Source organism: Adiantum capillus-veneris, chromosome 1 (assembly GCF_014529385.1).
Source record: "Adiantum capillus-veneris isolate H3 chromosome 1, ASM1452938v2, whole genome shotgun sequence".
Lineage (NCBI taxonomy): Eukaryota > Viridiplantae > Streptophyta > Polypodiopsida > Polypodiales > Pteridaceae > Adiantum > Adiantum capillus-veneris.
In genome coordinates, this window is record NC_140931.1 from 83,651,287 (window position 1) to 83,675,868 (window position 24,582).

Here is a 24,582-nt window from a genome sequence, read left to right on the forward strand (position 1 = left end):
CGTGATAGAAGAATCAGGCCACGGCCGCATCCACCTCTTCCTTCTTCTTTGGGTCCCAAGAGGTGGCAAGGGTCTTTTGGCGACGAATTGGACCTTGTGAAGATGCACCAACACCTACACCGGGTAGAGAAGAAGAAGGGAAAATGAGGGTCTTTGGATCAATACCTTTGCGTGCGGGCTTGGCTTTATGGTTGAATTGCTGATCCTTTTCCTCGAGCTCCTTCCTCTTCTTGATGGTTACGTTGGCACACAAAAAATCTCACCTCATGTCCCGGCACTCGAAGAAAGTGTGCCCTCACTTTGTCATGCCCCCCTTTTCGCGTGTAAGAGCATAGCTTGCATGCCCATGCACGAGAACCTCCCGCCGCCGACAAGGTGCCCACCGAGGTCACTTCATCCCACCACGACCATTCCTTCGCCTTTTGAGTGTTGCCTGCATGAACGGAGGGGGTTGTACGAGAAGAAGAAGTCATGGATGATGGATTATCCGTGAAAGAGAGAGAGCTTGATCTTGAACTTTAAAGAGAGAGAGAGAGAGAGAGAGAGAGAGAGAGAGAGAGAGAGAGAGAGAGAGAGAGAGAGAGAGAGAGAGAGAGAGAGAGAGAGAGAGAGAGAGGCTTGCCGCTTGATTCCGTGAGAGCTTGAAAGAGAGCTTGAGCCTTGAGCCTTGAGGGTTAGAACTTAGAAGTTACCCAAGTGAGAGAGAGAGGTTGAGAGCTTGAGCCTTGAGGCATGCCGTGGCGCCACACTATGGCTTGAGAGTTGAGAGCAAGCAAGGGAGAATGAGCTTGGCTTGAGAGTTGAGAGCAAGGTTCAAGCAAGGGAGAATGGGCCTTGAGGCTTGATGAATGTGTGAAGAATGGGGGAGGAGGGGCGCATTATATATGTTTTTGACTGCTGAAAATGGCTGTTGCCTGGCTAACTGCCATTTTTTTCAATTTCAAAAACTGTCGTTTATGGCCGTTGGGGACGTTCTGACCGTTCCGACCCGTTCCGGCCATTTCGTTCCGGTGACAGTTTCCAGCCGGAACGCCTGTCTGTTCCGACGCGTTCCGAAAATCCCTAGCCGGCCGGAACGCCATTCCGGCGTTCCAAGGCCTCAAACAGTTGTTCCCTGGTAACTCTGGTTAAGCCAAAAGGCATAACTTTGTAAGCAAAACACTCCCAGGGCGTTATGAAGGTAGTCTTTCTTTGATCTTCATCTGCAATTCTGATCTGGCAATAGCCTGAGCACCCATCACACACTGTGTACCTTTCATGACCAGCCACTTCATTTAGTATCTCATCTTGGAAAAGCAAAGGAAAATGGTCCCTTTTTGTGGCTGCATTTAGAGGCTTGTAATCAACACACACCCTCCACTTCCCATTTTTCTTTGGTGTTACCACAACCGGGAACACCCACTCGGAATCTTCCACTGGGTAGATAAATCCTGCATTGAGTAATCTTTTCACTTCCTTTAAGAGCGCATCTTGTTGCACTAGCCCTAATCTCCTAAGTCTTTGCACCACTTGCTTGGCACCTTCTTTCAATTAGATATGGTGTTGAGTCACTGCTACTCCCTTAATGTGTTCATAATCACTTATGAAGAGACTAGCATGGTTCTTTAGTACCTTTAGACTACCTTTTTCTTCTTCTGGTAGGTCTTTAGCTAACAACTCGTCTAGGCCTATCACTTCCTCCTTGTTTAGAGAGTCTTGACTACCCTCTCCTTCAGGGTCTCGTAGTACTATACCCATTACCTTCAAAGAACTAGCATCCTCCTCAAATGACTCACTCTCAGACGAAGAGTAGTTGCTTGTGCTCCATTCGTCCACCGAAGTCTCCATATCCAGGTCTTGTTGTCTACCCTGCTTCATGTCATACACAATTTTTTGTTGCTTGCCACCGGCCTTATGACTTGGGCGCAACTCAAGGGAACATGTCTTCCAATCATGCCTGGCCTTCATAGCCATAAGCCAAGGTCTTCCAAGAATTAATGGGTAGCCCTACCCCTTAGTTGCGATCACATAAGCATCAATTAAGACTGCCACACCAAAAGCTAAAACCTTTACTCCATTAACCTTTCCCACACAAGCCACCCTTACATTATTTTCCATCTTAGCTTGTAAGGAAGTCTGCTCGTTTACTTCCAAACCCAACCTGTGCATCAATTTCTCTGTCATAACACAAATCTCGGCTCCACCATCCACATACACATTGGAGACTCGCTGACTCTTAATCTCTACATCAATGATTGGCACAATATCCTTCATGTCTCTTGCACTAATGGACCCAACCGACTTTGCCTTAGCCCTCCTAGTGCTAACCATCTTAGACAAGGTTCTACGCATCTTTGGGGAAAGGTGGAGGAGTTGCTGCCATGGGATCTTTGGTCCTTGCTTACTCACATCTGCTATGAGGTCATAGGGTATGGATCGCACCCCAAGTGGAAAGTCTTCTACTCCTATGTGTCTTTGACCTACTCTTCCTTTTCTTGTTTCCTATCACTTGGGAGGAACCCTCATTCCCTTTATCCGGCTCTGAAGCTTCCATTTCATCAGTTTTTTGTCTCCTAACTCTTTACTGGCATGGCAACAACTTCCTCCATTTATGCTTTCCCTTTATCCTTACCATTGTCAAGACTTATGACAGAGACAACCCTATCCTCCCCACTTGATAGTAGTGGAGGGATCTCTGCTGGTGCTTGTGGTGGTGGAGGAGGGGGTCTCAATATTTCAATTGGTGTAGCCACATGTGCATTTTGTCCATTTGGCGGCCTTGCTCGAGGAGGGGTGACTTGTTGGCGGGGAGGTCGTCTTTGATTACCATTTCCTTGATAGCGTCGTGGGTGAGGGCAATAATACATGTCGTGACCTACCTCTCTACAATTGTAGCAAACGTACTCACGGGTTTGTCTTTGTTCTTCTTGTCCATTTCGTTCATTTCCTGGCTGGGGAGCCCTTACACCTTGAACCAAATTGATGGACAGGCTCTGTAGCTGATTGGTAATTTGTTGAAGCAGCTCTTGTTGAGAGGACTCTTGGTCTATTTCTCCTGTCCCTGCTACTACCCTTGCCGTAGGTTGAGCTAGCGGTATAGGCTCCATTCCTCCTTGTAGCTGAGCTTGGAACTTTAATTTCTTATCCTTCTCCCTTGCATAATTCATAGCTTTCTCAAAGTTGTCTGGGAATTTACCTTTTACCTTTTCTCGAAGGATGGGGTAAAGCCCTGCTAAGAAACAGTCCTGATTTAGGCACTCTTGCGCCCTTTTCCCTTCGCCTTGTGATGCACACCACTTCTCCCACAGGTTGGAAAACTTCCCTTCATAGCTTCTATAGTCATTGGGTGATGTTTGGTGTGGTGGAGGGATTCTTGCCTTGCTCGAGGAGGGGTGACTTGTTGGCGGGGAGGCCGTCTTTGATTATCATTTCCTTGATAGCGTCGTGGGTGAGGGCAATAATACATCCCGTGACCTACCTCTCCACAATTGTAGCAAATACACTCACGGGTTTGCCTTTGTCCTTCTTGTGTATTTCGTTCATTTCCTAGTTGGGGATCCCTTAAACCTTGAACCAAATTGATGGACAGGCTCTCTAGGTGATTGGTGATTTGTTGAAGCAACTCTTGTTGATGGTCTGTTGCTCATGTCCCTGCTACTACCCTTTCCGTAGGTTGAGCTAGCGGTGGAGACTCCATTCCTCCTTGTAGCTGAGCTTCGAACTTTAATTTCCTAACCTTCTCCTTTGCATAATTCATAGCTTTCTCAAAGGTGTCTGGGAATTTACCTTTTACCTTTTCTCGAAGGAGGGGGAGGGGGTAAATTCCTGCTAGGAAACGGTCCTTTAGGCACTCTGGCGCCGTTTTCCCTTCGCCTAGTGATGCACACAACTTCTCCCACAAGTTGGAAAACTTCCCTTCATAGCTTCTATAGTCATTGGGTGATGTTTGGCGTAGCTCTAAGAGTTGTCTCCATATCTCCTCTCGAGGGTCAGTCTCTTCTTTCTTCGGGTATCAAAGTTTGATACCATACTTTAGCACCTTCTCTTAAGACTAGTGGAAAGGCCCTTATAGCTTAGTGGCCTCATCATCCCTTCCTCACACTAAAAATGCCATTTCCAAAGTATCCAAAAAGTCTGAAGCAACCTCCCCAGGCTTACCATAAAAATTAGGGAATGCCATATATAACTGAGAGAGTACATAATTACACAAACAGCTCTAACTTATTGAAAGTAGAGTATGATAAGTACAATTTGGAGCTTAAGCATAGCTAGCTCAAAATAGGATGAATATTGATACATAAAAGGAATGGTAATAATCTACTAAGGGTAGAATGACAGGGTGAGTAGAGCGTAAGATTTCCCCAAGTCTTTCAGCTCCAAACAACAAGGCTATTCTTTGCTGATAGAATAATTTTCTATCAATACATATATTTACACGCATGTGACGCCCAAAATGCAAAGGAAACATCCGTGGATCATTATTCTCATTATTGGTATCCATACCTACCTACACAAATAGACTAGCTTAGTTGCACCATCTTTGGACCAAGAAGCCTGATCAGCCACAGAAGGTTGGCACCTCGGATCACTTCTACTCTTCTTGACGCGTCTGTGAAGATGTAGGGGGTGATGGCACCACTTCTTACTATGCGAAGCCTTTTTGCAAGTAGTAGTTGGATGCTATTGCCATAATCAGCATGACGAAGAAAAGCTACACCATTAATGTGCAAACCATCATCAACAAGGACAGTCTCTTTAGATTGAGATAACTTCTTGAAAATTAGCAACAAAGGTAAAGCGGGAAGGCTCTTCACCCGATCACCAAAGCACTTTGGACAATATCCAAAGAAATCTTCGCGCAGACAGGAGGTTGGCTTAGGACTGGTGGCCGCTTGATTCACAAAGTGCACTGGGAGAACACGCATACGAGCGGAAATCTTATAGGCAAGCCTCCGTCTCTTTGCTTCATGAGGGTTTAGGGGTGAAATTCGTGGTTGTAGGTTTGATGTTCAAGCTGGTTGCTCACTAGCCTTTTTCTTGCTAAAAGTGGTCATGTAACTCCCGCTAAATGAGATGGGACCAAACGTCACCTTCACGCTTGAGCACGTGCTACAGCTTTAGGCCACTTAGGTGTGGATGTGATATTCCTTTTCTTAATAACCTTTTTAGGAAAGAGAGGTCTAGTAGTACTCTCTTTTCCTTTAATGTGCGTTACGGTACTTTCGTGTGTATTGATGTAGAGAATTTCAACTGTGTCTGCATCGACGGTTATTGGAGCATTCATAGGTTAAGAGGAGAGATAAATCAAGCTCCTCTTCTCATTCTTCTTCCTTGGCGACGATCACGAAAGAGGCAAGCAGAGGGACTTACTTCTTGAATGTCGATGACGCTACAGCCAAGCAACAAGATCTCGATGAAAGCTTTCAAGGCCTCTAGCGCCTCCTCCTCCTCTGTCCTCCAATTTGCAAACTCCTCACGCCACTTGTCCATGTTGAAAATTGCACACCTTCATTGTTTGTGAACTGAAGGTCTATGTAGCCCTCCTCCGTGGGGGCACCAAAATAAAGCAGACAAAGCGCACTTGGTGGCCTCTACACCAAGGTACTACTTGGATGTCTCACGGTGAGGGGGTATTGAAGGGGCACCACCTAGCGTTTTATGCGACAAGGACGCGACCAAGAGGTAGTAGAGTTGACGCTCTATTGTTGAGAATGACATCTTTATGGAAGAGAATCACCTTGAGCATATGGAAGGAGTTGTGCTCACACACACCTTCAACCAGCCTTAATGGAGAGAGAGAGAGAGAGAGAGAGAGAGAGAGAGAGAGAGAGAGAGAGAGAGAGAGAGCCACCACCAAGGATCCAAGGAATGAATTATTGGAGTGAGAGATTGGAAGGAATGCTTATTTCCAAAACCTCTCTTGGTTAACCGTACGAATGGTTGCAATTATGCATGCGGAGCAAATATACGTAAGAGGGTGACGGAGAGAGGAAGGAAAAGGGAGAAAGGAAAGAGAAGAGAAAGTGGGGAATAAATGTGCTTGATAATGGATGTGGGAGAAGGATGAAACACATACAACTAGAATTGCCTTTATCAAGCCTTAACAAAACTTGCTACACGCACCCACGCCAATGTAAATGCATTCATCACAACAAAATAAAAACTTGAGCATTAATCATCCATTAAGGGGAAATCCAATGAAAAACCTTCACACCTCCACCAAGGGAGTGATTACACACACAAACCATCCACACAAATCAAGCATGCTAGCTACAACCGTGGGAATGTAAACACTATCACCCTGCCAAAACGATGGTAGCCTAGAGGTGCACAAAGAGCCTAATTAAGGCATGCTACAATGGAGAGGGGCTCAAGTCCCTCTGGGCTGAGATGGGGAGCTCTTTATATAGCCTCTCCATCCCATTACAATGAGTGACAATTACAATTAAGGGCTGGAATTGGGGGACAAATTGGGATGCCTTGGGAGCCGCAACCTTGACCTTCTTGATGCCTTCACCTTGCCACTTGAGAGGTTGATTCTTGGTCATTATTTGCAGCAATTCACCTTCTTCTTTGGAGGTTGTGGAATGACTTGCACCTATCTCACAAATTGTGGTGAAAAGGAGAGAGGAATGGGCCATACCTAGAGAGATAGATACATGTGTGTGAGGATAAATGAGAATTGGGTGGAGAGGTGTGAAGCTATGGAGTTGTTTTAGAGTTTTTTGTGGTTGATTTTGATGGAATTAAGTAGAGGTTATAATAGAGAATAGAAATCCATTATGGATCCTCAATATGTGTAGGATTTTAGTGATAGTGTGTGTAATTAACTAGTGCATACACACACTAGTAAGAGGAGGAAGATGAAGTGCAGCCATGAAAGCTTGAGAGGGCTGATTACGAGTGGAAAATGATAGAATTTTGAATAATGTTAAGTGTGAGTGTGAGCAAAAAGGTGAAAGGGGAAAGACTAGGTGATGAATATGACCAGAAAAAAGACTTTTTGCACCACAAATGGCTCCAATATGGGGCCCCACTTTCTTTGCCCCAATTTTATTGATAGAGGACAAGGGGAGGGCGTGGAGGGGGGTCTAGGGTGACCTTTGGGGGGTGGGGGAATCATTTTCCTCAAGAAAATGGAGAATAATGAAGAAAATTGGCTTGGCATTTCCCTCTTTTCTTATAAGCCAAAAGTGAGGTGACCCACCATGCATGATGCTTCTTTTGGACTTCTTCATTATACATCACATATGTGATGACACCTGAAGAGGCCCATGGGCCCATGATGTCACTAAGGCATCTTATTTGTAAGACTAGTAGATATTATGTACACATGGCAATTACATATAGGAAATACTTAGATTTTGGATCCCACCACTTGGCCCTTCAAGTTTCACTTATACCATAGGTTAAACTAACTCCAAGTTCCCTTTTTCAATGGGTTTCAACTTTGTTTAGGACTCCTTCCCATATGAAGCTCATCCGTGTGCCAAAACCATGCCGAAATCCCTTGCCAAAAATGGACATTTTCCTAGTAACAGATCCACTGTCAAAACTTATTTTATTTTTATTTCTTGAGTTTGTACAAGGTTTAGCCAAACCTTAAGTGCCAAAAAACCCTTCTAGTGAGCAAGGTTCACTCTTGGTGCTCCATTGCTTCATACTTCTTGCTGTGATCATTCTACTCGCTATTGTAATCCTTAGCGGTGCAAGCTTAGGTGGTCGCATCTGGGAAACACTTTTACCTTGCTAATTATGATCATTACCAAGATGACTTTGTGGCAAGACCCAACATTGTTATACATGCACTCGAGCCTTCTTGGTCTTTAGGTTGCTAGCAATGCCAAAATTGTGGTTTTAAGAGGGGTCATAAAAAACACGCATCAGATACCAGCAGACAACAGGATATGCTGCTTATGCCAGCTAGAGCCAGAGACAGAGCTACATTACATATGTCATTGCACAGTGTACTATGAGATTCGGGGCCGTTTTCACTACTTATTCAGAGAGGGTTTCGATCCTTTCTCTAGGGTCATAAGTTATGAGGATCAGAGATGTCTTGGGCTATATCTACTTGAGTTACACAGATATAGAGACACTTTACTGGGGAGAGCTAGAGAGAGACAGTCCCAGAGATGAATTACAGATTTCTTTTCACTAGATATGGGATAGCCAGAGGAGCAACCATCACTGAAGAGCTCGGCCCACGCTCATTCGACCACTACTGGTACTCTCATCGACCGAGCACTGGAGCTACGGAGATCCAGACTGCCACGATTGAGGAGAGGCGCTACACAACATCGACGGAGACTAGAGCAGAGGATTCGAGCCATACTCTCTCGACATCCAGAGTGCAGATGAAGATGGATTCTAGTAGTAGTAGTATTTTTCTTCTAGTCTTTTTGTACCCAGACATGGTATCAGATTCACAATTTTGTAACCGTTTGGTCTCATAGGTCATTTTGCTCTTTTGAGGACGTTAATATAACATTTCATTTCATTTCATCTCTCTCTCTCTCTCTCTCTCTCTCTCTCTCTCCACAAATAGCCTCGGGAGCTCGCGCACACAACCAGCACCACCGCATAGTAGAAGATGCAAAAGAAAATGGGATAGGGAAGAAAACACTCAAGAATGATGCATAGTAAGGGCTATGGCTACTCGTCTCTTTCAAAAAAAAATCTTCACAATGATCTGTCCTTCAAACAATGGCTTCGTCTTTCTTTGATCCCCCTCCCTTACAAAAACATGTATTAAAAGGGGATTGTTTTCAATTTTCAGCAACTTTTCCTTTGCCACATACTTATCCGACTTCTTTTAGCAACTTTCCGCATGGTTATGCATGAAAACAACCACTTGAACTACCCCTTGTGAAGCTTTTGACTTATGCTGGGCCGCCTCTTTTGGAGCTCCCCTTACGACACACACGAAGCCTCCTTTCAATAGCGATAGCGCTAATGGGTGGGAGCATACCCCCTATAAAGAGCGAAGTGCCCTTTTTAACGCCCAAATGCGAAACCAGTCACCATCGCCGCCTGGCACCGCCCAACAGAGCTACCAACCGCCAGCGTTCGGCTGCAGCAATGCCGAGAGCCTCCCGCGTGGAGGGAGCGAGCCAAACACCATGGCCCAACTCGTGGAGCTCCCCAGGGAGCCCTCCACCTTGTGATACCGCATAAGTGAGCCACTTACTTTATATATGCACTGAAAACTTTGCACTCCATTGTGTATTTAGGTTTTACCTCCTTGCCTGCCACATGGCGGCCGCTCATGCTTGCCTCCCTAGGAGCTCCAAAAAAAGAAAAAATAGCACTAAGTGACTTTTGAAAAATTGATTTGCATGCCCCTCAATAACTTGTTGCTCCCTAGTTCAATGAGCAAGCAATAAAGACCACCCTAATCCCTGTGTTCTGGCCTTCGACTTCAATGCTCTGCTCCGTGTTCCGATATTCCGAAAGCCCCAAACTAACAATCCCAAAATGGATTAAAAATATATGTTCCTGTTAAAAGCTAAGTTACAAGGGATGCCCAAAAGCATCAGCTCTAAAAGCACAACTCCCAAAAGCGTCTGCTCTCCAAAAGCTCATGCCAAATCTGCTGAAAACAGCCAGCACAAAATGCGGAATTTTGTACAGCCTACCACATCATCAGTCAGCGCAATTTACTAAAATTCAGCCTAGAGTTCAAGCCTTTGAATTTTAGGTTTTAGGCCCCTCGGCCAATGCTCCATAAGTTCTTTCAAGTTGGTGGGTTAGGATTTTGAAATCCTATTCCCCTTTTAAGGCCCCTTGGCCACAACTTCTTCAATTCTTTTGGTTTCAATTTCTTCTTGCCCTCTCAGCAAGTTCTTTCTAGTTGCGCATGCCACGTCATCACTTTGTGTCATTTCCCCCTCTTGAAAGAATTATAATCGCCCTTGATTATGCCTACAAAACAGCCAAAGGACAGAAACTGATCATCACTTTGTAACATTGCGCCCTCTTGAAAGAATTATAATCGCCCTCGATTATGCCTGCAAAACAACCAAAGGATTGAAACTTTTTCCAGTAGACACTAACACTATGTGCTCAGGCACCAGACTCCACAATTCCGACACTTTCACAAAGCCATCAATCACATTTTTGTTGAGGGTCTCATATACAAATTATGATCATTGTAACCTATTGAGCAATCACATCCAGACCGCCTTGATCTTTTCACGGATGTCTTAATCTATGAAATCTTGTTACTAACAGATTCATATCATTTCTTTTCACATTTCAATCAAGCAAACCATGCCCATGACTATCCCCACAAGACTACACATTCACAGAACATGCAATTCACAAATCACACACTTAGTTCACACTGAACAATGTGTTTCAATCATTCAATCTAGCCATCTCATTCCATTCAAAACTCTTGATGTACATCATTGCTAAACTCTAACAGATGTCCAGATGCACTAAGTTCAAATCATTCATCAGACAAAATGCTGCAGACATTTCATCTTTCTCTACATGTCTATAACAATTCACACATGAAAGAGCACATGTCTTCAATTTAATCAAGGAAATTTTCAATTCAATGTACATATTTTCATAAAGTCATATATTGTCGGCCTGTCGATATCCTTAAAATCTCAAAGAGAAATTAGTTACTTTATTCAATCTAGGCAATCTGTGACAAAGGATTGGAGTGGCTCCGCTCTTGTGCAGTCGGCACCGCACCAAATTCAACCTGCTTATTCATAGGTAACTTTTGGCATAAACACTGCTAATAATCCAAAAGCTTCAAGGTACAGCTCAAATTGCAGAGAATTCTCCTCCTCCATCCTCTTTGCATTGAGAGTAAAAAGTCTTCTTGACGAGATTATCCACTGGATCTAGCTTACCTTTCTGTTCTTTTCTTGTGCCCTGTGACTTGTTGGTAGCCCCACTGGCCTCCCCTATAGACTAGCACCTCAATCTGAATTGTCGGAAGTCTCTGATGAACCATCATCTGATTCCATTGCTTTGTTGGGATCCTCACATGCACTTTCAGTTGATTCCCTTACTTCTTGAGAATCCTTTGATGAACTTTCATCCGTTCTCTTAGTTCCTTCTCTTTCTTGGAAGATTCTTGCCCGGTTGAGGTGGACACTGGCTTGTCCGTAGGACGGGTCAATAAACCTACATGCATACCAAAACCTTTCTTGGCATGTCCCATAAGTCTCTGAATGAAGTTAGACTTCTTTTGCAGACAATACCATCGAATCTCTTTTGGCAATCCACAGCAAAACCGCTCAATCAGGTCCTTCAAAGTGATCCTCCGAAACAAGGCTATAAGCAAATAGGTATCCCAAAATTTCTCGCAGTAGTCATCCAAAGTGTCTTTCTTAGTCATTCTCAGATGATGCCAAGCCGTGATGACATCTTCATCATATTCTTCCGTTATCCAGGCAGAAGTGAAATAACCCACTTCTCAAGTGCTGCTTTGCACAACAGCAAAGTAGGCCACCATGTCTTTGCATCATAGTTACAGGGAATGGCCATTTCAGGTCCCCGTTCCCATCCTAATTTCCCATTCCGTGTTTCAGACATGAGTATCCAAAACAAGGAATGGCATTTCATGCATGTTGTCGTTCCTCCTTCTCGGTTTCGATTTCCCATTCCGGATAACTATGTTGTGCATTTCCTTTCAAGTAAGATGCTGCCCTTCGCACCTTGGAGCATTCCAAGAAACGACCACTTGAGAAGGCGATGTCAAATTGCTCTATGAATTCAAGAGCTCGATGGGTGTCTTGGTAGCCTGGAAGCGTGCTAAAATTAACTGCTTGACCTCATCCTTGAACTCCTTGGTCCTCTTGTCCTTTTGCTCACTTTCAGTAGAGGATGACATCTCCTCCTTTGAATTGCTAGATGGCTCTCTGTGCCTTTTACACTTTTTCAAAAATTTGCTTTTTCTCATTCTCTTTGGAACCAGCGGACAACTCACTGCGGGAACTCTTTGAAGATGTTCAAAACAAGCACGCTTCTTGGATTTGTTACCACCTCGAAAGTCGACTTCCGGCCCTAATAACCAGGAAAATCTGTTGAGTTCTTCTTCCGTGAGTGCTTTAAGCTTTTCATCAACTCGTTTGTTTTCTTTTCAAGGGCTTTGTCAAACTCTTTCTGTGAGTACAATTTCTACTTTTCTGCACTCGGCTTTGCTTTTTATTTCATTGTCGTCTTGAGAGGAGAATCGACAGCCTCTCACCATCTCGAGTGAATCTCATCATGCAGGTAATTCTTGAGGTGCTTCACATATTCGAATCTTTGGAGTACTTGATCAATCTTGCCACACACGTATCAACCTGCAATTGACATTTGTACTCTGCTCTCTGGAGATCCCCCGCCGAAAATTTGTCAAAATCTCCTTTGGTTTCTTCTGTTTCCACGCCAAGGCTGATCTGTTCGTCATCTCCGCATAGACCAAAGGTCGGATGGCTGTCGTCTCTGTCAGATTCTCCAAGAAAACCCAAGTGTGTTGCAGAAAGGATCACATCTTCTGTAGAAAAAGAATCGTTCTGATCTCTGATAGCATTGTTACAGGCTTGGACACTCCAAGCAAGAAATCAATAGCAATACACAAACAAAAACTGCAAAATCATTGAACTTGAGGAGAGAGAAAAGAGGAGAGTTGACACGGGATGACGGAGTTCTATCCCCAGATGCACTCGCCCCAAAGATTGGCACCCCTTTCGGTATTTCTTTATTTTTGCTTCGCAAAGGTACAACACCCAAGGGTCCAACTCTCATCGAGACTCAATGTCCACATGTCCTGTAGAAAAGTGGCCCCAAGGGTCCATACAAACTTACAAGGGATGCCCAAAAGAAAACCCCAAAAGCATCAACTCTAAAAGCACAAACTCCCAAAAGCATCTGCTCTCCAAAAGCTCACACAAAATCTGCTGAAAACAGCCAGCACAAAACGCGGGATTCTGTAAAACCTGCCACATCATCAGCCAGCACGATTTATAGAGATTCAGACCAGAGTTCAAGCTTTTGAATTTTAGGCCTCGGCTGATGCTCCATTAGTTTCTTCAAGTTGGAGGGTTAGGATTTTAAAATCCTAATCCCATTTTTAGGCCCCTCGGCCACAACTTCTTCAGTTCTTCTGGTTTCACTCTCTTCTTGTCCTCTCTGCCAGTTTTTTCAAATTGGGCATGCAACACGCCACATCATCACTTTGTTACAATTCCCCTATAACCCTTATACATCGCCGACTTTGACTCGCTCTAACTTGATGCTCAGGGATTTGATCGCCCATTTGAACTCCGATCAAGGATTTGAAATGACCGGCAAGATCAGAAAATTGAACACTTCAACCATATATCTTTGCATATCCCTTGGGACATCACCATACATGCACTACCACTTTGACCTTCAAACTGCAATACCCTGCATATTATAGCTCTATTAGACGAGCCGTTTGGGCAAGCACGGAGAGCACTTGGAAGAGCACCATATATCCCTTCAAACCTGCACTTTTTCCAGGTTTACAATCCCTCCTCATGAGCCCCAAAACAAGACCTTTTGCCTTGTATAACCGCATAAAACATACATTTCCTGGAGCCCTTGCCTGCACCGGGTCCTCACACGTGCTCTCACACTCTCGCACACGTCTGTGTACATCTTTGACCGTGGTTTCCAACATTTTTGGCATCAACACATTTTGGCTGCACCAACATCATGTTGGCTCCTTGCCAAATGCAATGTGCCTTGAAATTTGACCCAGTTCAAACCATGTGCCAAATGTAATGTGCCTTGAAATGCAACGTGCCTTAAAATTCGACCCAGTTCAAACACAGATGAAGTGAACTCCGACACACAGGTCCAAATCAAGTGTTTGGGAGCTCGGTTGCTGACATGCTTCAACCAGAGAGAGGCACGTGAGTGGCAGAGGGGCAATTCACCACCTAGCTAGGAATCTCGAGCCAAGGGGATTGTGGCCACCACCACGTCTCCCCATACCAGCATGTTGTATCTCCTTGTATGGCTAACTGTCGAGAGGATTCAAGTGCTATGTGAGCATATATCTCTCTAGGAAGTGCCCATGTGCGGTTTATAAAGGAGACTGATCTGGTGACCGCCTCCACCACAAGTGGGGGGGCCGCTAGCTCTGCTCGGATAATGGCCCGTGGTACTGATGCCTTGGCTCTATTGAGCCGCGAGATCATAGATACGAGAGGTTTCTCCATGTTCCCCCATCCGTCTGAGCGACCCGTCCTCCCGTGGTGATCCAGTGAAGGTCCCCATATCTCGGTTCCATAGAGCAATGCTGAAGCCACCAAGGTGTCAAAGAGCCAGATCTTCGTCCGGGGCTCGTGAAACTGAACCTGCGAACACATCCTCTCCAATCTACCCAATGCTGCGTGGGCTCTAGTAAGTCTGGTTTCTGCTGCTCTTCTGAGTGAGAATGTAGGTCCGCTAAAAATCACTCCAAGGTAAGTGTAAGGGTCTGTGTATTCCACAGTCTCCTGGCCGTATGTGAGTGTAGGTGCTGACCTCCTGATCCACTGTGGGGTGGTATTAAACACCATAACCTTGGTTTTACCCAGGTTGACAGACAAACCACTTTCGTGGGCAAACGTATGCAGAGCATCCAATTGACGTTGCATTCCCTTTGGGGATTCGGAGATCAACACTATGTCATCAGCATATAACAAAAGTGGCATCCATGTCCCTGCCAATGGAGCACCTTTATCCCCATTGCTGTCAATGTAGTCAGAAATCTCATCCACATACATACCGAAAAGAGTGGGAGAGAGCGGGCAGCCCTGCTTCACCCCAACAGTGGAGTGAACCGGTGTAGAAAGTCCCTCCGGGGTGCGTACATGCCCTACTATTGATCTATACAATGCCATGATCCCCCAATTGAGTTCTGTGGGTACTCCCATTTCCTGTAATCTACGCATCTGTCTAGCTCTGGGTACCGTGTCGAAAGCTTTGCGGAAGTCCACAAAGCTACAATAGATCCGTCTCCCATGAGATCTGCCAGAGAGAGAGAGAGCTGGAAAGTGATTGTGCTGATTGGTGTGGCAAGTGATGTTTTTACGAGTGGTTGTGTGCACAAGTGTGTAGAAGAGTAATTGCAATGAAATTTTTGATATTGGTTGTGTTTTCGAGAGGATTGGGGTGCCATGCTTACGTTGAGCTATAGAGAGGCATACGATGTGGTGTCTGGTGTATTTTTCCTTTCCCCCCTTCCATCTTTTGGTGTCCCCACTGAGGAGTATCTGATTGCTTCTTTGTTGAAGAGAAAAGCAGGCTGGTGAAGATAGCGGCACGAAGCTATGGATTGACTTTTACGGGCAAAGAAATCGAGATGAGTGGAGTGCAGATTTCGAGTTGTATACGCTGCCGCTGCGTGTGCCAAATGAAGACCATCCCGTTGGTGATGCGCGGCAAGGTCAATGCATGGTTCGATGCGTTGGAAGGCAAACCGAGGCAAGCATGGTGGGCTCTAGTGGGATTCTTGCAGGATTTCCGCAAAGAGGTGTCTCTAGTAAACATGGATGCGAAATTGAAGGCCCTTAAATAGAATGTAAGTGAAGATAAAAACTACATTTCTTGATCATTTTGAAGAGTGTTGGACAGAGTTGGCGACGGCTATGCAATTAGCCAATGGTGAATATTTCAAGCTGGACAAATTTATGGCATATTTGCATCCCAAGGTGCGGGAGAAAGTAGATTTGAAAGCCCAAAAAACTACAATGGCACATTGGCGATTGCCTGGTCAAAGAGCAGGAAAATAGAAAAGATCGAGCAAGGAGTGCTAAGCTATGAAGCGGTGATTTCGGTTTCACCACAAAGTTTACGAGATGAAGGTTAGATGGAGAATCAAGCAACTGAGGAATGACAGCTGTTTTGCAACAATGGATACGTTCATGACTTACCAGAGCAGATGCAGGAATTTTCAAGTGTGATGGACAGAGGTCAACCAAGATGAGGGAGAGATAGAGCTAGGCGTTTGCCTGGTCGATGCTACTATTGCTGAGAAGAGGGACACTATGCTCCTGATTGCCCACATCTACCTAGGGAAAGAGGAGGTGTGCATCCACTATTTGACAGAGGTAGAGGGCAGGGGCCACACAATGGTTCGAAAGAGCAGCCAATTGACAATCCGGAACCGCCTCTCCCGTGAGGTAGTGAGGAAATTCCTAGGTTAATATCATTGGAGTTGACAAGCAGACGTTGACATGTCGGCCAATTAAAGGGCTTGTGGAGAAAGAGAGACAGAAATGGAGCGGGAGACCAGAAGCTGCAAACGTAAATAGAAGGTTGATGCAGGCAAAGACTAGCAAGAGGAGAAGGAGATACAGGATAAAGCAAATGGATTTCTAGCTTGGATGTGGCCATCCTGAATATGATATGGTGAGTGATGTCAAGGGTCAGAAAGCCAATATTACATTCGGTCAATTATTGGCACTAAATCCCACGTTGAGGAGCCAGTGGTCTATCAAGGTTAGTACCATGCTTCCACGTGCTAAGGAAGCTGTGCATGCGGTGCATATAGCATCAAGGTTAGGAAATCCCATTGATGTGCTTCCTCTCATTGATGCCCTCATTGAAAAGAAGATTTTAGGCTTACGTAAACAGTGGTGCTCAAGTATGTGTCATGACAGAAGCTGCTATGAGGGCTGCAGGGGCCCTATGTGTCTTTTCAACTCCGTTCATTTTGTTATGCGTATGGGCTGATGTAATTAATGCCTTTAGGCGTGTAATTTGATTACGTAATACAAAGGTTACCAAGCCCTCCTTTCCTTGAAGGAAAGGGTAAGTTCTCCAATAAACTCAAAACCAACAAAGCCTCTACATCTAACAAAGTTTCCAAAGAACCTCATTAGTGCATACTTTCCATAAAGAATGGTCATCCTGAAGACAAATGTTTTGTGAAACGTATCTCCTTAAGAAGGTGGTTACCGAAATTAAAAACAAAGCCGAGGAACTTAACAACAACAAAGGTAAAGAAAAGATGAAGGGTCAAGACCATTGGAAGAACGATAAAGACTGAAATCAGAAAAAATTCGGACTTCTTTACTGCATAAGGCTGTTAGCATCCAAAAAATCTATTCTACATCTATGGCATGCTTCTTCCAAGGACCAGCAAAAGTGAGAATGTCATCAAGAATTATTAAAACACAATTATCCACCAAGTTGACAAAAGATACGCAGCATCGTTTGATTGAACATACTATGCTAAAATACATGGAAGGTATACTTTATATTCCATTATTCCATACAAGACCTTGGAATTTAAAAACTATATCACAATTTGCCGAGTGTGGAGTTCAAAAAATTCAAAAGAATTCAAATTCTAGACCTTAGTCGCGAATCTGAAGGCAAAACTCTTCATAAGGGACTTGAGAGTAAAGAAGGCCATAGACAAATGCTAAAACATGTCATACTTATGACTCATGCCTCACATGTAAAAGGATGTGATTAAAATTTAGATATCCATAATATGATGAAGAAAAGCAAGTCCAAATGTGATTGAGGTGGCAAAGATCAAACTGGTCACTTTGTGAGATGAGTGAGCAAGCCACTAATCTGTGCACTATGAGGAAATAAACATGAGTAGAGTTTAGATTCATTGTTCTAGATTCTACAGAGTCAACAACTCCCAGTTACAGGAAACCATATGGACTTTGGAGCTCTTAACTGTCTTCACAGCTCTCGTCCTCCGAGTTCTCAGCATGATCAGAGGGTTGCTCACCTCTTCTGCAAACTCCTCCTCCTCCTCCGCATCGTCATCCTCAAACTCGTAAGCCTCAGTACAATGCCCCCACACGGCTTGATGATGGCTGGCCATCTCTAGTAGGTGCAGAGGTGCGCTTATAGCAACATTCAACAGGATTTAAAGCGTATCTATCTGTGCAGTAGTATCTTGCAACTCTTGCAAGGCAAGAGTTATTGCTAATCATCTCCAATGTGACCTACATTCTTTCCTATCCTCTCTCTTTGATCTTGGAGATGAGTCTATTCCTTCTCTTGTTATGAAGGAGAGAAAATGTGCTCCAATTCCTGTCACGTGGGGAGGCACATGTGCCTTGAGGAAGCATCCCGAGTTTGCAATTTGGGTGTGCTAGCCCTGAATGTTTTACCACCATTTCACATCCTCCTACCGTCTTTTCTGAACCAACATGGTACCCATACCCTGCTTGATCTTCATTGATTGAAGGGAATCACTACTGCAAATATGGGGAATGAATGGAAAATATGGAGGTTGAAATTTCACTACATCAATAATATGCGCGTTACTCAGAGCTTAGAGGCCGGGGCAAAAGAATGGACAGAATTAGTGGCTAGGGACTGTTGCAATTGACTTTTTAAGGCTGTTGGCCACAAGAAAGAAAGGCAGTGAGTGGTGGGAGCACCCCCATGCAGAGTGTGTATGTGCTGCTACAGTGGTGCATGTAGGGTAGGGGAAGGGGTCCTGTACAGGTTGGGCAGATAGCATCTGCAAAGGAATTTGTGCCTGGGTTGTACAGTGCTATAGGTTTCTAGACGTGTCTGGGAGTATTTAAAGTTCCATTGAGCCTGTGTACGTCAAGAGAGAGCTGTAGAGAGTTGAATCGACAATTATCCTTGGCCTCCTAACATCATACATTTTAGATTTTCCTATTTCACTGCAGGATCTGGTGGAGCAGGTCCTACAATTCTTTCTACCAGTTTCTTACTGCTAGGTGAGGAGGCGATCGCTTATCGTAGAGGTATGGGATCTTAAAGCACAATGCGACATGCTGCTGACCTGGGTTTGTTTGGTGAACTCAAATTTACTGTGGCTAGGGGAGAAGCTGCTACTTAAGCCCTACAGTGGTCGTCTTGAGATTGACTTTGGCAAAGGTGTTGGTAGAAGGAGCGTTTATCTCTTGTATGTTTTGAAAACTAGTATTTGAGAGCAGGGGATTTTGTTGCTATGGCATTCTGTAACTACGCTTTCTTGTCATCAAAATAGAAACCTTCCAGAGGTTGCAAGTGCCCATGAAGTACTGGGTGTGCCTAGTGTTAGTGCTCGATTTGGAACTGAACCAATGTTCTGGAATTGGGCAATGGGTGCAGTTGCCAGCCTAGCACCTCCGGTAACTGCCTCCCTCAATGTGTTTTTTTCCAGGCTTTCAACATCATAAAGAAACATTAACTTTTTGCAAAGCTTTCAGGGTTTCTTAAAGGATAGGGCTAAGGTGGAGAAGCTTGTTGGATTTGCCAACCCTTTGGTTCGAGCTGTAGACGGATTTGTTGGTGAACATGTGTCTATGAGGGTGTGTGCTTCTCTGTTGCCCGTTTATAAATGTAATTATTTTCAGATTGAAGGTGCGATTTATCTTGTCATTTAGACTTTATCTATATCTGGCAGGTTGATTTTGAAACCACTACCGGAAAGAAATCTGTTGGGTTGTTTACACACAAGAAACTTTCTGTGTGAGTGAGAGCTGTCCTTGATCATAAAAAGTTGGCTGTATTTAAGAACATCAGATGTTTAGACCATTTATGGGCTATTTTAGTTCCTTTGTGCTTGCATTTCTTGGAAGTTTGGTCGTCTTATGCAATCAGGTGCTACCTTCCTAACATTTCATCTATTACTGTATAAATAATAAATAGTTTCACCGTTCTTGAATAATTGTAGGTGCTGAAATGTCAGAAGAGATTCCTTTGAAAAATTTAGCTGGATAAAATTATACCGCTGCAGATATGACCAGGGCTGCACTGAATAGGTTCGTGAGCTGATTGTGTGTCACAAATACTTTCATGAGACTTAAGCATAGTCACTGCCTGAAACGTAAACAGCAGAAATGGAAATGGGAAAATTGGTGTTTCAAAGTTTCGTCCGAGATTGAAACAGTCAAGAAACAGTGTTTTCTTAATAGGTAAAAGTTCAATATAATGTACAAACAATTTGACCACATGACCCACACATGTAGAGCTACACAAAATGCACGAAAGCTACACAAAGGCCTTCAGAAGCCACAAGAAGTTATTGCAGCACACTTCGGGTGCATGTTGTGAACTTAAGATAGAGAACGCAGGCATAGAAACACAGATTCAAAAAAACACGCACGCCTGAGGAAAAAAAATGCATCTTCACATTATAAGAGTGGTGCACGATTTTGTTTTCACAAAAAAAGAAAGTTTTCTAGCACTGTTTCGGCTCTTCCGAAACAGTTGAGAAAAGGAATGTGTGGCCGTCCCAAAATGGTATTTCTTGCTACTATGTGCTGAAGATCTTAATGCTAATGAGATTTTGTGTGCACATGTGCCCGAGAACATCTTGTGAGCGGGATGTTTGTTTGTCCGATATCGCGATGCCACTATGAGGGTGCTGGAATGAGGTTCATTTTCTTGTGGAGACCATCTAACGGAGAAAATATTACTGAAGATAAAACTTGTCAAACTGACAAGTTTAGATGAGAGATGTAAATACAGACAATTCATGGAGCATAAATAGTTCCTAGGTTATGATTTGAAGTAAAAGTGCAAAGCACACACCATCACTTGATTCACATGTTCAAAGACCATTAGGATTATGAGACTGGATCTCATGCAGATTGATATAGAGAGGACATGGGTGACGACTCCTTGAGAATTGGGGAAGAAAATGGCGTTTTACAAAAGCATTTTTTTCACATTAGTGAGGACAGATTTACTCGACGGCTGAGATACATGGATTCCCTCCTCTTGCACGGGCTTCTATGTGTCATTGGACAGCTGCGGACCTCCTCCCATTAGGTGCAGATGGAGATAGGTAGATACACTTGGGTACAGCAGATTTGCCAGCTATGCGGCTTAGAGCCAGAGACAGAAGAGCATTATACATGACACATGTGTCAGTCCCCAGTATATTATGAGATATGGGGATGATTTCATTGTCTCTTCGGGAGACGGATTTGGTCCTTTGTCCCACCTGATGGATTACGCTAATCAGAGACGCCTTGGGCTATTCATGCTAGAGCTATGCAGGTACAGACATGCTTTATTACGGAGTCCTTCACGCTCTAGCACAAGACCCATGCAGAGGCAGGTGACAGATTTCTTCCACAGGGCCCATCAGAGAGTTCATGTGATGGTACCTTTGTGGATAGGCCAGCAGCTGGTGCTACTGGTTCACCTTAGTCTTTCATATTTTCTATACTGGACCTTTGGATCATATGAGGATGGTTTTCTGGTCTCACAGATCTTTTAGGTCTTTTGTAAATAAACATTTTAATTTTTCTTTTTATAAAAGACTGGAGCAACCTTACCACCTTATCTTCCAGTTGTGTGTGTTATAGAGCCAGATGAGAGTGACACAAGTACATTTTTCAACTATAGTCGCTCAAGTCAAAGCTTCATTGCTCAAAGGTAGCATACGGGCATCGTTGCGAAAGAAAAGAAGGTTAATATGATGGAGGTACTTTCAAAATTAGATGTAGTGCTGCTACACTTCTTTCTTTGGGGAGAATCGACCTGCACAAGGGCAAGAATGCAGAGATAAAAGAGTACAGAGATCACTATGAACATGGAAATGCAATGATAGTCCTCATTCTTAAGACTGATTAAACTGACATAGAAGTATACCACAGTGATGCTCTTTGCAAGAAAATGCAAAGCTTTGGAAAAGAGAGCCATTGCAGACAATGTACTTTGCCAGACCTAAAATGCTAGTCTTGGGAGTGGAGTACTTGTACTCCTCAGTGAATCTCGGGGAAACGTATATGCCATTGAGTTTTCAACATGAATGACCACCAAATTCAACAGAGAGATGGCTCATGCAATTCTTAAGCACGCTCCTTTGAGGAAAGAGAACAAGAGGAGCGAATTCAGAAATTGTAATTCAAACACTTCTTCAAAAGAACTTCTTGACAATTGTCAAGCCAATGATGGGCTCTTTGTGAATGGAAGCAATAAGCGAGCATGTCCTACTGGCCATGCAAAGGCAGTAGTAAAAGGAAAGGAGTCAGGATTATGTGCAGGCAGTCTAAGAATTGTTATTGCTCTAAAGACTGACCAATAGCATTCACAAGATTGCCGTTTTGAGAAAGTTATCTTGCTGTGGAGGAGCTGACCTCATACAAGCAATATTTAAAATGGGTTTTGTTGTTATCTACTACATATTTAGATCACCTCAAAAGACCTTTGACTCAGAGAGAGGAGAAACAAATGGCTAGATAACGAATCCCGGGCGACCTAGTGGATGTATTGCTTACTACAGGATAGTAATGTTTGTCAAGCATTTTGTTGATTACTAGAAGCTACAGAAATAAAATATGTCTCTCTTATTGTATTTATTGATGCCTTACGACATAAGCGGTTTAGCTTGTAGTTTTAGGTAAAGAAGCAAATTTTAGTTCCATAGTTGAGTAATCTAGGTAAAGATGATCTGGGTAACTGATAGAATATGTGTCATCTCCAGGTGTGTAGGAGTTGCGGTTTCTGCCTTCGTGAGAGCGATGCTTGAAGGAAGCACGCAGCCAGGCGTCTGGTATCCTGAAGAGGTAAATCCAAATGCCACAGTGACCGAGGACAGCTGTGCTTCTGACTAACGAGAGTTAAATTTTATCAATTGTTTTGACTACGTTTATTTTGCCATAGCCCGAGGGCATTGCCATAGAAGCAAGGGAGATACTTTTGGAGCGTGCAGCCGAGGGCACATTAAATTTTGTCATGAACAAGTATGTGTCTTTATCCTCTAGTGTTGTCTTGTGGTATTACGAGTACAAATACTGACATGTCGGACCCATCTTCGTATTCTGTAACAGGTCCCCGTGGATGATTGAGCAAGATCCCAAGCGGCTTGGTTTGGGAATTTATGCTTAAACTGTCAAAGATTAAACTTTTAGAAGTGTTTTATGTTGCCCCTCCTTTCATTGAAAGTACGCCTTTCTGCTTGTATTTATTCTGACTAATATCCATGCTTATTCTGATCTAAATAGAATTTTTTTGTAACACTTTTTGAAGGATAATAAAGAAGGCGGCACCGGACTCGCCTCGAGATACTTTGATCATAGCGCTAAATGCAGGTGTAATTGCTCTCTTAAGAAACAGAAAGATGAATGGCCTTGAAAGTGAAAGAACAATTATTTTGTTCTTTTGGGGCCCCCTGTGAAAGCTGATTGTGACTTGCCGGCAGTGAGCAGAACTTTTCTACCAGAGATTAACTGAATTGTTGGTAGCTCTATTTCTTGTATAAGAAAGTTGTGGGTTTGAGCAATCTTCGATTCCTCTCTGCTGTGCTTGGTATAGAGAGTACCAATTCCTTGTACTCAGAGAGGTCAAATGCTCTTTTTTTTTTTTGGTGTTTCAAAAAAATCATTTTCCTAAATATATAGATCTCCTTGAAAGGCTTCTTCTAACAGGAAAAGTAATGATTTTGACCATGCTCCATTTTTCAAGGGGCCTTATTACTTCTTTGATTTTTGGATCTTACAGAGCGGGCGGGCCAGGCTGCCAGCACGTGCAGATCGCCGGCTTAGGAATGTTCTTTGGTTGTAGCGCACATGTCTAGGTGTAAAGGACATTGGATGTTCTCCAATTGAATACAGGTGTTAAGCCACAGCATATTGTGGCCCCTGTGATGCCCTCATTAAGAGAGACCCATAATATAGGTGTTAAGCCACAGCATATTGTGGCCCTTGTGATGCCCATTAACATTTGGTCCGACATAATTTGCCAAAGGATAACATGTGCTTCATGTGAGTCCAAATTTGAAGAAAGTGGAATCTTTGAATTAGGAGCACCTTTTAATTTTTTTGAAGACTACATGGTTGTGTGGCCTCCAAGCCAGGTTGCTTCTCCATAGGCCATGTAATGTCATATGGCAACACTAGGTCGATGAATGAAGTCATGGAAAGTAGAGGCACTTATAATAGACAACAGCGGAGATCGGATGAAAGAGCATCCACTCTGGCGTTTCAGAGCCGCACATCGTCATGTCTAAGATACATCAGCAGAGAAAATAATGCTCCATGCTTTATTTAGTAGGCTGTGCAGGCCGTTGCCTATGGTGCATTCACAGTACTCTCAACATGGCCTTCCGTAGGTAACTAACTCTCCTCTCTCTCTCTCTCTCTCTCTCTCTCTCTCTGAGACTCTGATTTGCACAATTTGATGGCCAGGCTCATGGCCAACAATTTGGAGGGATTCAAGTCCCCACACTTGCAAGTGTCTTGCCTCATCAATCGTTGTTAAGCCCATGCCAGCATACCTGATCCCTTAGCGGTTGCAATGCGACGTAGGGCATGCTTGCTAATCTTAGATGAAAGTGGTTGGTTGAGGAGCAGTCATACGTACACAAGGAAGTCATCTCTCGGCAAGATTGGCAGACCTGTGTAGGTTGGCAGCCAGCGCATCTAGTTCGTTATTTCGCTAAGTCGCAGAAGAGATGATGATGGAGATGGCCCTAGATAAGAGCAACACGATGATGGAGATCGCGGTAGACATGATCGACATGAGTATGAACGACAAAGAGACCATGACAGAGAAGATGAATGTAGAAGGGATTTGAATGAGGATGAACCAGCCTTGTACGCCAAATGTGGTGCCCTTATGAAAGCACATCAAGTTCTTAATGAGCTTTCTTTTCAAAATGTTGTCTCTTTGACTACCCATTACCTTGAAGCCTGTGAT

General features: G+C 43.8%; 1 protein-coding gene across 7 annotated transcripts in view; it reads left to right on the plus strand.

Annotated features, from left to right (window-relative positions):
- The window catches only part of LOC147465082 (Saccharopine dehydrogenase), a 115,915-nt gene extending 92,733 nt beyond the window's left edge, over nucleotides 1-23,182 (plus strand). For 3 of the 7 annotated variants that reach the window (XM_086517952.1, XM_086517969.1, XM_086518000.1), the window contains 9 exons: nucleotides 18,595-18,692; nucleotides 18,769-18,853; nucleotides 18,938-19,061; nucleotides 19,140-19,241; nucleotides 19,337-19,401; nucleotides 22,370-22,451; nucleotides 22,549-22,628; nucleotides 22,716-22,829; nucleotides 22,915-23,182. In XM_086517952.1, coding sequence (XP_086374078.1) covers nucleotides 18,595-18,692; nucleotides 18,769-18,853; nucleotides 18,938-19,061; nucleotides 19,140-19,241; nucleotides 19,337-19,401; nucleotides 22,370-22,451; nucleotides 22,549-22,628; nucleotides 22,716-22,773 — 694 coding nt within the window. In that variant the 3' untranslated portion in view covers nucleotides 22,774-22,829; nucleotides 22,915-23,182. Of the gene's footprint in view, nucleotides 1-18,594; nucleotides 18,693-18,768; nucleotides 18,854-18,937; nucleotides 19,062-19,139; nucleotides 19,242-19,336; nucleotides 19,402-22,369; nucleotides 22,452-22,548; nucleotides 22,629-22,715; nucleotides 22,830-22,914 lie in introns of those variants that run through there. The other 4 variants (XM_086517961.1, XM_086517974.1, XM_086517992.1 and 1 more) reach the window with 3 other exon arrangements.
- Nucleotides 23,183-24,582: the final 1,400 nt, after the last annotated feature.